At 37.8% G+C, this 19,066-nt stretch overlaps 1 protein-coding gene across 1 annotated transcript in view; it reads right to left on the reverse strand.

The window, feature by feature from the left end:
• LOC132196037 (uncharacterized) overlaps window positions 1–19,066 on the reverse strand; it is a 191,130-nt gene that overhangs the window by 150,386 nt on the left and 21,678 nt on the right. The window contains exons 2-3 of the mRNA XM_059618419.1: window positions 1,855–2,048; window positions 1,216–1,393 (exon numbers count right to left, since the gene is read on the reverse strand). Coding sequence (XP_059474402.1) covers window positions 1,216–1,393; window positions 1,855–2,048 — 372 coding nt within the window. The remainder of the gene's footprint in view (window positions 1–1,215; window positions 1,394–1,854; window positions 2,049–19,066) is intronic.

Genomic DNA, 19,066 nt, shown 5'->3' on the forward strand with positions numbered 1-19,066 from the left:
GTGGCTGATGTGTGTGTACAGTACATTCGGCCTTTCTCGCCGGCTATGATATTCACAGACACGTGACGCGCATCAACAAAATCTTTCTAACTCGGCGGATATACAATTGAACCGAGTTTAAGAGACCCCGCTTCCGTCTCCTGCTTTTCGCCTTTTTACTCTTAGCATTCACATCGGCTGCATTTCGCACTATTTGGGTCGACCGAGGATTTCCCCACACGCCCTGCCAATGCATGAGAATTTCTTTCATATAAACAAACACAATGCAGACTGAAAACAGGCTAGGCCATATGCGATGCGGAACAACAGTGCGGTGTTTTGCACTTTGCATGAAAAGGGCAAGTACTTCAGAAATAAAATAAACACTGTTTTATTTTATATCTGAGAGGCAAGCAAATAAAAAGTAAATGTCTAGATGCACTTTTCGAATTAAATAATAACTTTTGTATGATATAATATGTTTGAGATTATGCTATAAAATTGAATTGTAATGTAATTGGGAAGCTGCTAAATTTTAAATTATAAATTTTTAATCTATTAATTATATGCCTCGAAAATCCGAACAAAATTTTCTTTACACACATATTTTGTGAAAAAAAGTTAATTATATATTTATCGATCATTAGTGTAATTTCTTCTAATTTCCCTTCATGATGTGAAATAAAATATAATTGAGAGTTGAATTATAATGCAATAAGACGAAAATTATCTCCAATTTAAAAAAGAAAATCACAGATTTTAAACATTTTTAATTGAACACTTCATGAGTTAAAACACTTCAAAGTTAATTTGATGCTGGCCCGAAGGAGTAAAAATGAAAATTTGTCAGAGTTATTCTACCCAACTTTTTGTTTCTCATTCAGTAATATGTAAGCACTCAAAAAGTTTTCCCCGACTCATGTCGCCATGCGGTTCGTCTACGCACCGGTCGTGCGCCCTAAGAAACTTTCCACTCGACGGAAACCTAATTTTTGGGCAGGATTACAAGTTCTTTGCGGCCACCCACTCATCACCGCGCGCGGACAGATGTGGCAAAAAAGTATGGGGTGCGCATCAGAGGTAACATAATTGAAATTGGATTGCCCGGCCTGAGAAGGTAATTGGCAAAGCCGAGAGAGAGAGAGACGAGGGCCAATTTCTTCCTCGCCTCTAATTTACGGCCGAGAGAGCGGCTAATTCGGGGACGGCACTAGAATTTTTTTTCCGGCTACTCACCGAAGATGAGCATCCGCTTGACCATGAAGTCTTCATCATGAAAAGTGGACACGGAGCATTTGTATTCCCCGGAGAGCTCGCTCGTCGCGCTGACGATCTGCAGGGCCCGGTGCGCCTGCGAAGGGTGGCTCGACGCCTGGTACTCCAGGTTCAGCCGCCCTTTCAAGATGCCCAAATCCTAGTATTTGAAAAATAAACAATTTTAGTTTTAACCATTTTATTTACATTTATTTAAAGTGAAACAAATTTTCTCATCATTAAATCTTTTAAATTTTTTATATTAAAATTTGTGAAAAACGATTAAATATTTTTTTGGAGTTTTATTATTATTATTAGAAAAGATATAAAATAAATTTAAAAAAAATGAATTTGAATTAAAATGTTTATTTATGCACAGACCAGCCACTGTTAAAAATATAATTGGCCGGGTGAAAATTGATAAATTTGAATCATACAATGGAAACAATTCTTACTATTGAAAAATGTGCGGAAATTTAAAAATAAAAAAATTAATTCCAGATTGATTCAGTAAAAGTTTCAATTGAAAATCTATCTTCATTGTCAGGTTCATTAAATCTTGCAATAATGTTTTAAAAACGCTTCCAATTCATTCCCTCAAAAAAAGAAAAAGGAACCAACCTGAGGCTTCTTTCCGGGGATCCACTGGTAGACAGGAGCCGGTTGCGAATTGAAAAACCACTTGACCACGAGGCCGGCACCTTCCTCCTCAGGCGCCAACGTGTACTCGCAGTCCAGGATGAGCGGTCGCCCCGAGCCATTCTTGACCAACTGTGGCACTTTCAAGTCTGTAATTTGCAACCCTCCAGCACGTCCTGCAACAAACAATTCCAATTTGAAGATCATTTACAAAAAAAAAATCAAGGCTTTAGAAAGTGGGATAAATTGTAAAATTCCTTTTCCTTGACTATCTCTTTCCAAAAAAAAAAAATCACTTTACTTCCAGAATGCGGTTTGCGGCATAAATTTTAATCAGGGCCTCTCTTCGCTCCTCGTCGCTGGCCTTTTACAATTTTGTAATTATGATAAACGACTTCAGAGAATGAGAGCTCGTCGCATTTATGAGCGCGTCGTCGGCAGTAAATAAAATTATCTCTCTCTCGCGACAAGAGAGAGAGCCGCTGAGAGTCGCACACATACATAATGTGGCGGCGGGTTTTATTGCAGCTTGGCGGTGGAGAGCGTCTTAACAGAGTGGGTTATAGAGGAGAGCTGACCCGAAAGCAACCGTGTTGACACCCAGATGGCACGCCAGCAGCCGGCCAGAGTGTCAAGGTCTGCCTGATTGAAACATCCTCCATTATTGGCCCCCATTATCGCACCAGCAGCAACAGTCACAGCGAGATACAGAGACAGACACAAAGAAGAATGGCAAGGGGCATTGTGAGGCCGAACAATGCAATCACGCATCGCATTATCCCCGTCACATTTCACACTTACAATACCAATTTTCTCCGTAGCTTCCAGAATGACAAGCTCGATTCAGGAAGAATCAAAACGAGATCATATGTTTTTTACATGTCAATCTCATAATTGGATGAGAAGAGAAATTAATTGTGGCAAAGTGGACAAATAAACAACAATAATTAAATAAAACATTTTCATAATTGAATTTCTTGTCACTTTAATCATTTTAAATTATGCAAATGATATCTAAATTGTAATTAAAACTTCTGAACCTTTTCTAATAAGAACCATGTCAACTGACCTATTGATTTAATTTTTTCCATCTTAAAAGGGGTGATATAATATGGTGAAATTTTTAACAATTTTTTTGTGGAGGAAAAAATTATTTTGGAAAATTCCCAAAAGAAATAATATATTAGATTTCACAAATTCAGTTTTCCCAATTTATTCAATTTTTCTTTCTATGTATACTTTGAATTACCAATTGAAAGAGGAAAATGACCATAAAAATATTATCACGCCGTTTTTTCGCTAGCCTCGCCTTAAATTTCACATTTAAAAAATGCTAAAATATAAAATTAGTTTTAAATATTTTGAAGATAATATAAACTTTCCTCTCCTACTTAATTTCCTGTTAACTTTTGCTCTGTTATAAACAGCAAATAAAATGAAAAGGAACTTTCATTTAATCCTTGCTAATAATTTATAAACTTTCAATGATACATTTTTATTTTCCATATTTTCCTTCCCTTTTTACATGTTCCAATTTAAAATCGAGGCTTAAATACCAACTACCTTGTAAGGACAAGTCATGGAGCAGAATCTCATGCCACCAGCACCACCATAAATTACTAAGAAAGCTCAGCAGCTTGGCGTGACTGCCTTCTTAATTGATATTAATTGTCGCGCCCTGATTCCTTGATTAGCCGAAAAACGGCGTGTGCTGCCTGCGGGCGAATCTCATCGATCCGCGTGAATAAATGTAGTGTACTGGAATAAATGGTGTTGTACATACAGGCAATAAATGGAAGTCGCTCAGGGAGATAGAGACATTACACTTTTTCTTTATTAGCCTGCATTAGCGGCAGTTGTCATGGCGCAAGATTAACGAGTTTACCTCGCTGGTACTCCACCCCCCGGGGGGTGGATGAAGCGATCAATGTCTCCTTGACACCCTGCAAGATTGATGTGCTTCTTGCAGCATTGTTCGTCTGCTCTACCTTTTGATTGGCCCGTGTGCACCTGCGACACTTTTTATACACGCCTTGCACAACTTCATTACGCCGCAGATGAACAAGACGTGTCGTCGTTTATTGATTTGCATCGGCCTAAGCACTCGACTCTGCTATTGTGCACGTCAAGCTCGCACGCGGCTTTTTGCAGTGATTTGGCTCGATATATTGACAAACGCCCTCTTTGACTTTCACTTCAAACGAGGAGCTCCAATTTTTTTTGTGTCGCGTTCATTCTCCGTCAAAGAACATCAAAAGTTCAACCAAAAGTGCTGACAACTGAAAGTGAAGTGCAATTCTCTAATTGATCAAAATGTAACGAAGCTCATCTCTTTAACGTTATTTGTTAATTTGTTTGCGCCCTTTTTAAATTAAAACTTATTAAAAATTAATTTTTATTTTGGTACATTTTTAATCTCCATTGTTTTGACACAAAAATAGTCTGTAATAATTAAACTATAATTAATAATATTTGAGCTGAAATATTATATATTTCATCGGGGCTCTCTACCAATAAAAGATACTTTATCTCAAATATTTAGGAAATTTCTTACCTCTTGTTCAATAAAAACGCACACCCCCCCCCCCCCCTCATAGTTTTCCTTTTTTATTTCCTTATGAAAATTAATTAGTTATTTGAACCCTTTTTATATAAAAATTAGTATTATCCTTTTGGGAAGAAAAAAGTATCTTTGAAATTTTACAATAATGGCAAAAATTTTATGCAATTTTTTTTTAACTCGGGTGTTTTATTCGCCAGGCACAACAAACCCCTGAATAACACAGCGTCACACTGGCGAAAAATGTGTTAGGGATGCAGATTGAAAAGCAGGCGACGGATGCGGTATATGTCGATCGAAAAATGGAATAAAACGCGACAAATCCGCCGTGGGGGCAAATTTTCCCGGCGGGGCAAACAGGCCGCGGCCTAGCTGCTAGATGGAAAAATGCTAAAATATGCTGATTTGACGGGTCTGCCAATATTGGCACATTTAAATGCGGCGATCGTGCGGGCGAGCGAGCGAGGCAAACAACAAGAATGAAACATCCACGCTTGATTGGTCGCTCTCGTTTTTTTCCCGAACGCGCTGACCGGCTGTTTTTTGCTTGTTTAGCGAAAAATTAGCATTAATTGTTGGGTCGATGAAAAATTGCTGGCAAAACCGCGCGCGCCGCTTTTTAATCGAAAAAGGCGAAAATTGGCTGGCTTTTAATTTTGGCGCAGTCAGCGGCAATTTGGCGCGTTTTTATTTGGCCAGAGAGTATTAATTAAAAGAGAAGAAGTAGGAGTAAATACACGCGCGCAGGAAGGAAGTAGTAGGCAGAAGAAGTTTTAATTCCCTCCGACTTTCTTGCTTTCTTTCTTTCTTTCTCTCTTCGACTGTAATTTATATAGGGTCCCTTGGGAGTCGTTTATCATCTTTCCTTCTCTAGTGCTGTTGCGCGCCGAGACTAATGAAGAATATAATGCCCCTCATTTCGGCAGAACAATGCAGAGACACCCCCAAAAGTGAGAAGCAGCAATTTGGAGACGCTTACACCAAACGCTACTATTTATAGCCGAGTGCGGCGGAAAAGCGTTTTGCCCCTTAGTCCGCCGCCGACCCACGCGGGGCGTCACAATAAAAGTCTTCAGAGGTCTCTTCAATGCTGTCAAATGAGCAAAAATTCTCGCACACCCGTGAAATTCGCCCACGTCATTGTTCGCTCAAAGCCGGAGAACGACCCTTGGACGCCGTGGAAAGGAAATTTTGAGATCATTTTTCACAGCGACCGTCGAAGATGATATTGCCGACTCAAAGAGCAATCATCAATCAAACTTTGGCTTTTCATAGTGGTCAATGCCAAAATAATTGAGGTCAATTTTACAGGCAAGTTCATTGCTTGTCATTTGACCTCTGGAAAGAGTGATAAGATATTAAAATTATTGTTTAAAACATGTAAAAATTATAAAAAAAAAAAACATACATTTAAGCGAATTGTACAAGGATTCTTCGTCAAATTAGCAACAAAAATTTGTAATCTTTCTATGTGTTTTAATGAAGAAAGTGATAATTTCAGAGCAAAAATTTAACCGAGGCTCACTTTTGCGGATGGGGTCTTTATGATCATGGAAGTTTTTTAGCAAAATTCTTTCTTGTTGTGGTGCCTTTTTATCCAACAATTAATTTTTTTTCTTTTAAATGTTTCAACAATTGAATGCAAACAATGTGGACAAATAAACAACAACAATAATAATAATAATAATAATAATGCTCATAAGGTAAAATTTTATTAAATATTTAATAAAAAATTTTAGGCTTCCTTGATATTATTAAAATTCTTTGGTTAGAATTTCATAAACTCAAGTTTTTTTGGTGAAAATTGCAGGAATAAAATCTTAAATAGAAGTATTTCTTTTGAATTTCCTGGGAAAACACATTTACATGTAAATACTTCCCTATGGGGTAGCGTATTTTAACCTTTAACAAAATCAAATCAAGTTAGCTATGCAAATCTTCTTTGCTCGTTCCCGTGACGAATGCAAACGAGGAAAATGACTGCACACGTTAACACCACGTTCGCTTCAACTTTGCGTGCGGAAAAACCGATGTACTCCCCTTTGATCTGCTCATAGGACTAACTTTGAAGTACAAATTTCTCGCCAAAACACCACAGAGATCCGGCCCAGCTAGGACCCGCAATTTCCCAACGCTAAACATTCTCTGGCGCAACTTTCCCACGAACCCGCCGCTTTTGCATGTAATTTCCTTAATAAAGCAGCCGGCGCCTGGGGCCTTTGTGATGGAAATTTCTCGGCCCGCCGAAATCCATAATAAACAATATGCGCCGCAGCCGCCATGAAATTAAAGCGGGCGGGGGAGAAAAATGCTTGAAAAATAAGGGAAAGGCCTTAATTACTATACAACGCGGCTAAAGAATAAATTTTCAGTTGAAATTCAGCATCTTGCTTTCTTTCTTCCCCCAGGAGCGTTATTTTCTTCCTTATTTTTCTCCAGGCGCCAATTTTGCATAAACACATTCAGCGCGAGAAGTCGCAGTTCATCTTCCGGCGGAAACTGCAAGTTTTTTATATTTTGCTTTGAATCTCCGCCCGAACTTTTAACCCTCTCTAGCGGGGACAATTAGCAGTCGGCGCTTTTCCATCTCCGTTCGACACGCCCATTCCGCAATTTCGCGCCCTTTTCTGCGATTGGCGCTGACAGCTGAAGAGAGGAAATTCGTCTGCGACATAAACGAAATTTGATGTATTTTCGCTTTTATTTTTGCATCTCGCTTCCGCACTTAAAACGTTCGCGAGAGAGAAAAATATAATCCTTTTCCCATAAATGCGATTCGGAGAGAGAGAAAAAAAAATCTGATATGCCCAAGTGCTTCTACTGCACACAAGAGTTTTCATCTCTCATCATGAATGATGGATTATATTCGAGCCGAGCAATTCTCTGCTTTTTTCGTTGCTTCCGCCCGAACGACGCATCCTCTCTTGGAGAAGCTTCATTTTTCTTGTTAAAAGTGATAGAGGATGATAGTCATTTATAATTTTTCAATTTGCTCGCGCGTCACCCCGTCCATCCGTGGTGTATACGCATGGGGGACAAGGTCACAGCACTGTTGGTCACTCTCCCTTGTAAAAGAAGAAGCTCGAGCGAGATCAAGCGGCGGATTTAATCGATACAGAGAGCGCGCGCCTCTCTCGGTAATATTTTTGGCACGCTTCGGAATGTGGCGCGCGTTGCTCCACGTTCCATTGCGCTACCCCTGAAAATTTCATTCGCTCCTAAAGACGTCTAGACAACCAACACACAGAGTAAATTCGCACTGACGTTTCCACACACAGCACGCTTCCTTGCAAATTCGGTCTGACTGACGTTTACAAAGAGCAGCAAAAGGTGCTAAAGTAATTAAAAAAAAGATATATATGTTCATTATTCTTTTAAAATGCAACCGTCTGCGTTGCAAATCACCAGGAATTTATAATAATTAAATAAATTAATGATCAAAAATAGAGGAACTTAGTTCCATGGTTCAATTTTAATGAATTTAGTATAGTAATTCTATTTATTTGAACATTGCGTTGCAAGTTTGATTTTATTTGAAAATTTTTAGTTGTTCCTTCTCAAAAACCAACTCCAAATTTAGTAAAATAATACCTTTTCATCTTAAACTGTTCATGTTAAGTTTATTTTGAAAAAAGAAAAAATCACCTCCCTGATCTAATTATGGGCCATAAAAAGATTCGCGCTTAAGGGAGTGCAAGAGACTTGAAATGTGCATAAGTAACAGCCAATGACAAAATATTATAAATGTATTTTTAATTTTAATTTCAATGCCTCTAATTTAATTTTATAATAATGGCATTGGTCATAATAATAATAATAAAAGTTACTTAAGCACATTTCAAGTCTCTCGCACTTCTTTTTGTGATTAAGTTTATTATTTAAATTAATTTTAAAAATTAATTTTAAAATGCAAAAAATTGAATTACTTAAAAATCGTTTAGAATTCATAGAAATCTTTGTAATCAAACTTTATTTATTATTTATCAAAATGTCCGAAAATTAGAAAATGATGAATTATCTTCCTGGCGACACAATCTTACTTAAATTTGAACAAGGTCCATTAATTCCGTTTTGCGAGCTCATCATGAGATTAGGGCCATAAACCCTTGCTGTTGCGAAACCCAGCATCATCAATTCAGTCCGGCTATACATAGAATTTCATAATTGGCCGTCACTTAAATGACAACGGAGCAAAAAGTTTTTAATCGCGCAGCGCCCTTCTCAATTTGCATAATTACGTGCAATGAGAAAGCTCGAGCTAATAATAAAACCCTAACGGCGGCCATAATGAAAATGAGAATGACGTGTAAATCCTTTTGCCCGGCAATATAATGAATATCAAGAGCCGCCGCACCCTGGCCAGAGAGAGTGAAATTGAACTTTTAGCCGGCGAAAGTTAATATTAGTCCACGCCTTTGGTAAACACTAGACGCGTGTGCTGCCAACCCTTCCGTCCGGAGAGAGAGGCAAGAAAAATTCCTGTCCGTTTTTTTTTCTTCCCCTTGTTTTTTTTTTCCTTTCTCCGCCCCCACAGCGACCTGCTGCAGAAATCCATAAAGATCTGCCGGCTTATTAGCCGGCGATGGAAACAAAGAGCCACTCTTTTTATGAGAATATAAAGAATAAATCTCGATCTGCGCTGTTTTTTTCCGATGGCGAAAATTGAAGGCGCGTTCGCAGCTGCGACGCCTTTTTGCACTCGAAGTGCGTCGAGATTGAGATGAATGATGGAGGAGAGCAGAGACGACGAGTGCTGGACCGAAACTCTCGCGTTTCCTCTTCTCCCTGCCGACACGTCGCTCACGTGGCCGAAACGCGAAAAGATTTGTTGCCAAGTGGAGACGACAGGCCATCGCTAACGATTACCAGAATAAGGGCCGCTCGTCCTTTATTTGAATCGACGTTTTTTCCTTAACGAGGGGCAATCACGTGTTCATAAAAAGGGGAAAATATGGATAGATTCGTAAGAAGTTCAGTGCCCTTATAGTTCAAACTTTGGTTCTGAAACAATTCATGAATTTTAATGATGAATGTTTAAATAATTGCTTTTTTTAAATGCAAATTTTTAAACGCATCCCCACAAACAAATTAATACCAAAGGCTTTAAATTATGCTGAACAAAGTTAGTGAAACACATTTATGTTAAATATTTTCTATGAATTTTGATAATTAATTTGTTCACATTGTTACAAATACATTGTTTGAATAAAAGTTTAGAGAAAAATTTGTTTAAAAAGATTTGTTGGACAAAACGGCACCACCTACCAGCAAGAATTTTGCTGTAACTTCCGCAATCACAAAGACACAATCCGCCGCAGTGAGCCTTGGTACATAAATTATAAATTTGAAAGTAAATTTAAAAATTTAATTTAATAGCATAAATAATTTTTCACTTTTATAGAGAATTTAATTATGCTTTGTTACAGAATGCTGTAGAAACATTCTTTGCACGAAAAGTTATTTGGCGAATTTGGTCCCACCGATCACACCATTCTGGAAATTCTCTCGCAAAGTCATAAGTGGCGACCCTTGGTTCGGTAGTGGCCCCTTTGCCGACAATGAGAGAGGCGGCGGCGGTTCGTGTTGTTGTGTATGGTGTGTCGCCTAAACACGCGGGCGGATCGATTTTTTGGCCGGCCTTTGTCTAGAGCCAGAGAGAACGAGCAAGTGGAGCAGCAGTGCAAATAATAGTGTGTGTCGCCGGCGGTTTTTATTAGCGAAAAAGTAATTGAAATTCCTGGTGGATAGTATAGAGGAAATTGGCGGGAGTCAAGTGGAATCGATTCGTCGACGGCTGCTGCACATCAAAAGATCAAAGCTCGCGAGAATCATTATCAATTGGCGACGAATTTAAATAATTTTACATGGCAGTCGCATAAAAACGATGACTTCAATAAAGAATTGTCGATCCGTGAAATAACTGAGACGTTTTCCAGTCAGAGTTTTAGAATTACAATTAACATGTTGTCAATTACATCAAATTTTATTTAAAAAAAAATGTAACTGTAAAAATTTAATTTAATTTTATAAACTAATTAAATGATATATTTCTTGATTTTTTAAAGAATATATTATTATTTTAGAATTTTTATTCTAAATTTTAATTTTACAATCATTAAAATATCTAATTGTTCTTTTATATCATTCCAATATTTACAGTAAATTTCATTAGTATAATATTTCAAAAATTTAGTAAAAATTATTTTAAAATATTTAAAATAATCAATTATTAATCAATTCAGTTTGTTTTAGATTTAGCTTGTCTAAATTTAACTTTCATCTCTCTCATTCAGAATCGACATAAAACCTCTGCCAAAATTATTTGCCCAAGAACCAGTTCTTCGGATAATTAATTCTGCTGTCGTGCGGAGCAAAAGAGGACATAAATTCCGACTCAAACAAGTAGCGAGAGCTAGAAAATCTCGTCTTAAGAATTAAATAACCGGTTGCGCGCAGTGATAAGTTTGCTGGCTGCAAATAGAATAATCCGGAGTGTCTTTGACTAATTCCGGTGGCAAATTTGAGAGCGATCGAAGTGACCCGGAGGAAGGAAGCAAGTTTTACTCCGACAAGTCTGTTCGTTGTTCAACGCACAGACAACACAGATCTTATTTCTGGAAGCCACTAAGCCCACTAATGCCGCGGCCAAGATTTATGTTTACCTTTAAACACTGCTCAGCTCGGAGGGTTGCGGCCGCGCGTGGAAATAAAGGGGCTCTCAGAGTCCGGCTGAGGCTTTTTAAAGGGGATGATATTTCGCTAATAAAAAGATTCGGCCACAATGGTGGGGCGCGCGAGAATAAGAGTAGCAGAAAGTAGTGTAATGTGTTTTGTGCGGTTGTTCCGCGTGGAATCGTCCGCCGGCCCGCGGGGGAGTAATCGCCAATTTACATTTAAGATCAGAAACCGAGGTTAAAAATGGAAATTTATGCATGCGGTGCCATCGAGAGCAGGGCAAACACCCAGCAAACCCACACGTATGTACGCTGTTTTAAATGCACAAACTAATCCAATTGTGGATTTCGTCTGGTGGGAGCGGAGAGAGGAAAAATTGCGGATGACAACGTTTACGCCGGGGTGCATTTATTTTCCTCCGCCACCATCTGCCAGGCAGATATTACCATAAAACGATTTGCTCGTACTTTCCTTCAATGGCGGCAAAGTTAGATTGATTTTTTTACTGTGCGCGGCAAATTTTTCTACGATCAGAACTTGCAGATTTTAATTAAAAATAAAAAATAAAACATACATCAGTTCTAAAACTCTTAAAATTGAACATTTTGCTGTGGGAAATTAACAAAAATGTCATCTAATTATTTTATTTAAGAATGACATGCAAGCATGAAAAGTAAATAAAAATGCCAAAAAGGGCCGCTCAAATCTACAATCTTTTGTATGGATGAAAAAATAATAAGTATATTATAGCAAATTTAACGTTGCTTCTAGAAATATATCCGCTTCTCTTTTCACCAACATATATTTATTATTATTTTCGAAGCCACAATATTTTAACAAAACAGAAAAATATACATGACCTTTATTGTACAACGCAGTTCGATTCGTATGCATTGTGGCGCAACGAATCGATAGAAAACAAATGAAAATTCACACACTGAGCACCCCTCCTGCACAAGTGTCATTCCATTGTGAAATGCATATTCGAATTTACGCGTCACGAATTCATCATTTTTATATTTGACAGCGAGAGAAAGAAGAAAGCGAAATGGCAAACAGACCAGTTTCCAGAGCGACGCGGCCTGCTTTGAAAAATAAAAGAGCCGAGTTGGTTCCCCGCGGAGAGATGTGGGCTCAACTTTTAATTAATAATTCATTAAAAAGAGAGAAGAAGAAGAAGTCAGGCAAAGTATGTTCGTAAATGAGAAAGAACACGCTGAGTTAAGAGAACAAGTTTTTGCCACCGCCGTCGCGACACTTTTCTTTTTGACCGGCAGGGCCAATCGATTGCCCTTTTTCAAGAGTTCTGTGTGCGGTGAAAAACTGCTCCTTCCGCAAGTGGCGAACGCGGGCGGGTGCCAGATTCAGCCGCTTGTAATTGCGAGACAAATTTATCTTTCCTTGCGGTTCTCCGACTTCTCCTTCCACCGAGCAAAGATTTTCCAATCAATAAAATGAAGGAGCGCTCCGTGCCATTTTTCCACTGGCACTGCGAACTCTTTGAAGTTTCCCGAACAAAAAAGACGCTTGAATTTCAAACAACTTTTCCCCTTTTGTCAACTGGAAACTTTTTTAAGTAAGGGCTCTGACTATATATGATTCGGAAAATAATTAAGTCGAGAGAGGAACGCAAAGTTTTCGATCCAATTTTCCCTTAAATGGCGCAAAAAAGCTTATCGCCGGGAAAACAAGGACAAGTTTTGATTTTATTGCTACCCTTCTTTAGCAGAAAAAAAATAACTTTCACACACAAACAAAGAGAGAGTTTTCAATGTTATAAATATTCAAAAAACTAGATTTTTTTTTCAAATCTTTCTCAAATTTTAACTAAATTCTGCAAGACAATTCTCATAAGAATAAAGTGAAAAATTTGTACAGGATTGTTTGGTGAAATTATTTCAGTTTTTTATTTCCAGAAAGAGAATAATTTCATTTCGGTTTATGTTATTTGATTGCATCACTAAATTTGAAATGGAAATTTGTGAAGTTCCCTTTTACCCTAATGCATAAATTCAATAATAACTTTGGACATTTTCCAATTAAACGAAGAGTGGTAGGGCTGCTTTCGCAACTCTCAGTTCTGCTTTCCCTCTTTGGTTTTTTGGTAAACAAACTTTGGAGACTATAAAAGCTCTCTCTCTCCTCTCTGTTTTTATATGCATGGTGCTTTCATGACGATTCCCCTGATTGCGTCGCCATGCGGGAGACAAACACATTATGCTTATTCCCCCATAACTGGCAAGTAATGTTTGGTGTACAATACTTTTCTTTTATTGCACAAAAAGCAGCGGCGCAGCCTCTATCTTATAAATAAGGATATAACCAGCAGGCGCGCAACAATGGCTTTTTATGCAGCCGAGAGTTCAAACGCGCAGCTACTTTGGCAAACACACGCGCGCCACCCTTTTAGGCAAACGCACATCCAGAGAAATTAAATGGCTCCGCAGATGACACGTCGGAAAGAAGCAAGCGAGCGGGGAAAACACGTCGTAATGAAATGTGCCTCTATCTTAAACGTTCCAGCGAACGGCTACCCTCGGGGTTGCTGATTTCAAAGCTGACATTTGTTAACAAGAAAATAGCAACATTTAAATAAATTGGGTTTTCTTCAATTTTCTTTTAGTTCCTTTGGAGATCCTTCAGAAAATAAAGCCCATCTTTTTATAACTAATTATAACTAATAAAATTTATTAAAGTAAGAGTTAAAATTGGCTTATTTTTTTGGAAAAAATTGTTAATTTTTTTTAATTCGCTTTTTTAATTGTAAAATTCAAGCAGTACCAACCTCACAAAAACCTTCCTCAACTTCTTCACTCAAAGTAAATTTTTTTAATCAAATTTTTTATTTTTTAAATAATTCTATTCCGTGTGGGGGGAAAAATCCATCTTTTTCTTAGGCGATGTTATGTTTTGTCAGGCTTAAATTATAGTTGAAAGTTTGGAAGAACTTTTTCCCTCTGTGAAATGAGTAATTACAAATTAAGAAATCAATTTCAAAATTTTTCTGAAATTAGAGATCAAAAATGTAGAAAATAACTGAAATAAATTATGAAATATTCAACCAATAAAAAGTAAAAGTCTTTTAAATCATAATAAATTTTGTAACTTATTGAAAAAATCTGAATGAGCTTTTCACAAGGCTACGTGTTTCTGAATGTTTTTGCTGATATTCAATTTTCGGAAACCTTTTAACAATAAAAATTGACTAAACTTATACAGATGAAGTTTGAAAAGTTCAACTGTCTAAATCATATACTTGAAAGCAGCCAAACGATCGTTAAAACTTTTGCAAGCAGACATCTTACTTAATCAACAATTCAGCGGCCATAAAAAGCAAGGACGAATTGCCCGCGACATGCAACTGCTTACGACGCAAACACTCTCTCTAGCCCGATGTAATCTCTGCTGCGAGAGAGAAAAACGCGGGATAGAAAGAAAAGCAAGCCTTCTTTCGCCACTCATTTTTGCGGACTTTTTACATTTATTTTCCACTCCCCCGACAGTCGTGCAAAGAGCAAAAGTCCTTTCATCTAAACGAGAAGTATTGACCCCGTTCAAACGAGAGGCTCTTCCTCTTTACTTTTTGTCCTTTCGAGAGAGCTCGGCCGACGCGTCCGTCGATCGATGCTTTGATCAGCAACTCTGCAAAGTGGCGAGTGGCGTGTCCGACCGACATATATCCCGCAACAGAGGAAAACCGTGTATTTCGATATGAATTAAAGGGGATCAAAAACACAATGTGTGCAGCGGGGAGGGGAAATTATTGTGAGGGATGATTTTCGAGCGCGTGAAAAATAAATGAGCGGCAAGACTAGAGCGCGCGCTGCGCTCTCATCATCACGTATTTATGTGAGCGAGGGTGATGACGGGTCTGCTATAAATTCAACATGTCGGTCGCCATCACTTGTCAAGTTTTTTTTTACTGTGCATTTTATTTGTGCAAACTCTAAACGCACGGACGCGCTTCAATCAATTTTTCGTACCCGATGAAAACATGCGCCGATAATTTGATATATTAACCAGTTGATTGGCGCACGCTGCACGGTTTCTCTCTGTGTTTGGCGCTAAATAAATTACTTGCGTTCCAACTGCGCAATTTGCTTATAATTAGCGAAAAGCAAGGGCTTTCATTGTTTGCTTTTATCAGTCCCGATGGCCGGTGGGCCTGTATTGAATTATCATCTGTTTAATTGTCTGTTGACATTGGCCACTATTAGCATTTGAGCGGAAGGCAAACTCCGGCCAATCAGATTGCGTGTAATTGGAAAGGTATTCGAGTGACAAAATTCGTTGCGTCGTGATCCTGTGATTGGCAATCCGACGAAGCCAGCCAATTAAATTCTGAATTTTTTATGTATTTGTAATATTATCAAGCTTGGCTTTTGTTGATAAATCGTATTATTTAATCAGAATATCAGCATGATTTATTCCAGAAATTTAAATACTACCAAAACTCAATATTTTTGAAACTTTTCCAAACTTTATTATTTCTTTACTATTTAATTCTTTAGTTGTAATTTAATTTATTCATAATACAATGAATTTGTTTTTGTCATAAAATTTGGCGGGCTTTTGTTTTTTTAGTTTTAACAACAACAAAAGTGCAAAAAATACAATTTAGGAATTAAAAATGCAAAAAATAAACACAGAAAAATACCAAAAGTAAATAATGCTAATATCATCAATGTGATATATTTTTTGCTTTTTCTAACTTCAGTGAAAATCGTTGGAATTATTTCGCTTCAAACATCTCTGTAATTAACCCTTGCTAATACTGTAATTATAATTACGTGTCGGCGTTAATTTTACGGACGATGCATGAACACCTCTCAAACACCTGCTAAAGAAGTGCGGCCTACTTTTTAGATTAATTATACTTCTGCTTTCTGCCATCATCACTCGCGAGCCATAAAGCAACAAGTACACACAGCAGCAACTTTTTAATCATGAAGAGTACCGTGTAGAATGGTGCAGCGGTCATTATTTAAGTTTGCCCATCAACACGGCGCGCGGTCAAAACTTTTGCAATTAAACGAGTGTGCCGGCAAAAAAATAAATAGTGTATAAAAATGTTGTCGAATATACAAATAGGAAAGGGCTGGCTGAAATTGAAAATAAATTTTTCCGTCGTCAGCGCAGCGGTAAATCTTCATAAATTTTAATACGAGCGCCGTAAAAGTTGGAGGAGAGAATGAGCTTTTAATTTCCTCGTGCGGTCGAGCTGCTGCCATACCTTGGTGTGTCAAAATTTTGAATTATTGCTCTTTTACTGCGTTTTTACGACGCCGCAGCGGTAGCGCAGTTTGCTCCAAGAATAACACACATGCAACTGGAGCGCAGCAAAATCTCCTCAGCTCGCCCTTCAAAACTTTCCCATCAAGGTGCATGCGGAAATCTAAAGTTTTGTCAGAATTATAAGAAATCGTGCAATATTTCATTCCAAGCCAATATTGAAGTTGCGAAACAATACCAGTTAGCTAGGCTGGTTCATAATTAATTACTACTTTAATTCAGTCTCACCAGCTTATAATATAAAGTGACAAATTTCCTTACAATGCACATTGAAGAGGAAATTGTTAAGAATTTTTTAATATCATGAAACTTAGGTTGCATTATTCTTATTTAGTAAAAATTTAATTTGTCTTTAAGCATTAGAGATGAATATTATTCTAGATTAATAAAAAAATAATTTGAAAAATTATAAAATTTATTCAATTATTTATTGTAACTTTAGCTCTTATTGAAAATAATTTGTTCTTCCGTTTACTGCATTAATATAGTATTGGTTTTATTCTGGCATTGGCGTTTTTCAATGGATTCAAAATTTCAAAGAAGTTTCCTTGTTCTTTGTAAACACCCCTCCCTATACATCAAAAGTTTTTAACTTCAGTTTTCTTTTACGATTTTGCATTGAGGAAACGCACCAGCCACAAAACTTGTTAAACCAGCAGGTTTCAAACTTGGACAAAACATAAGTTCTGTTTGCGTCAAAAGTAAATCTCTGCTCCTCTCGCGACGGGTTTCTTGTTTCGACAACGGATCGATGCGCCAAAATTAACTCTCAGGAGTTTGCTGAGCTGCGTTTTGTTTTGCAACGGCCGCTTTGTTCCGTGTGTCAATAACAGCAGCAAGGGCAGAACGCGAGAATAATAAAAGCCGAATTTCGCTCCTCGGGCCGTCGGATGCATTAATTAAAATCGCATTAATAATGTACGGCTGTCGAGATGAATTAATAATCACATAATTTGGCTTGGCACGTCGCTCTCCCGCGCTAATCCGCCGCGTTTTATATACGAATAATTTCCCTCTTGCCATATAATATGCATATACACGTGTGCGCCATTTCTCTCGTCTATTTTCCGACACACACAGAGGCGCGGAGAGCACAAAGGGATGCTTATCGCGTAATTACTTGGCGTGTGCAGCGCGTTTCTTGATGATACAGCAAAGTGCCGAACGAACCGACGAGACCCTTCCTTTGAACCTCCCTTCGTTTCTCTCACCCTCGCAACAGTCTTGAGCACGGATCTGCGTGTTTGTTTGCCAAATTTCCCCGACGGGAATTATTTCTTTACAACACGCTTTGTCCTTTAACAATAAGATCTGCATATGACTCAAAGAATTTTAGAAAATTCGAAAAATTATTAATATCATTTTTTTATCAGCAAATGCATTCATTTTTTTCTTTATATTATTTATCAATATTTTACAAATAAATTAACAATTTTATCAATAATGGCGGGATAAAAATTTGTTAAAAGTGCCAAAATTGTGGCAAAAGTATTTGTTTGCACTGAAATCCTGAATAAATATGTAAAAGTTTTAACGACCAATTAATTAATTAATTTCTTCTAGCCTGAAGTTCTTTGAGAACTCTGGTGGAGTATTTTTAAATTAATTTGTACACATATTAAGATTAATAAAAAGGCCTTAAAAATAAATTGACTGATAAACTAAAAAAATTTTCAAGGCTCTCAGATTCAATTTAATCCTCATTATTAAAGCTTTAAACGCCAAATTAACTAAAATAATTAAAATATGCAAAATAAATAATACTGCAAATTTCAAGAACCTTTGTTTATTTTCTCCGAATACAGTTTTATACAATACCATGTTGCATAGGTTTTCATTTCTACTCTTGTTGGCTGAAAACTCTGATGATGAAAAGTCTCTCCTCTTTTATTGGCAAGAGTAATTAAAAACGAAATCATGCTAATGAATGAGCCAGGAAAATTGTATAGGAGTTTTGATCGGCCAATCTGTTGGCTGTTTGCGCAAAACGTAATTAAATCGTGGCGAGAGAGAAACAAAAGGAGTTAATTTTCGCCGCGTCAAAAGACCGCCCGTGCAGGCTTTACAATCAAACGCCGCCGGCGGCGGCAGCCACGATTTCCCAAAATATACGCAAACCCTGTTAGAAAGGGCGGACAGACATCACATGCACGCACGTTCGTTCTTTTTTGGCCGACAATTTTTGCTTTGTGACACGAGACTCTTTTGTACAGGTAGGTGGACGGATCTAGGCAAAATGCGCGGGCGTCGGTCTAAAAAAACAATGCTGGCTTCTGCGTCATTAGGTTATTACCAGGCCAGCAGCGATCTCTTAGGAAAAGGGCGATGCAGCAGCAGCAGTGCGGTCGCCATGACGACCGAACTCATAGCGGCGCTTCAAAGCCTAATTTGAAGACAATTAGAGCTTCGGCACTGGCGGTTTCTTGCGCCAGCCGACTAATGACTCGCAATCCAACGCCTGTCATTAAAGTGGAAGGTATCAGCTTCCAATTATCAGGCTCTCATCGACGGTGAGAGTTACATGATCTTGTTTCTGTCTGTCTGCAAATGCGTTTTTTGTGTCGCTTTCAATTCACTTGTAGAATTTGTAGACAGGTTGAGAAGAGCTGAAGGTGAGACGAATTGGCGAGAAGTGAAAAATAAAAAGAGTTCATTTTAGGGAGCAAG

Source organism: Neocloeon triangulifer, unplaced genomic scaffold (genome assembly GCF_031216515.1).
Source record: "Neocloeon triangulifer isolate White Clay Creek 2 clone unplaced genomic scaffold, ASM3121651v1 ptg000011l, whole genome shotgun sequence".
Lineage (NCBI taxonomy): Eukaryota > Metazoa > Arthropoda > Insecta > Ephemeroptera > Baetidae > Neocloeon > Neocloeon triangulifer.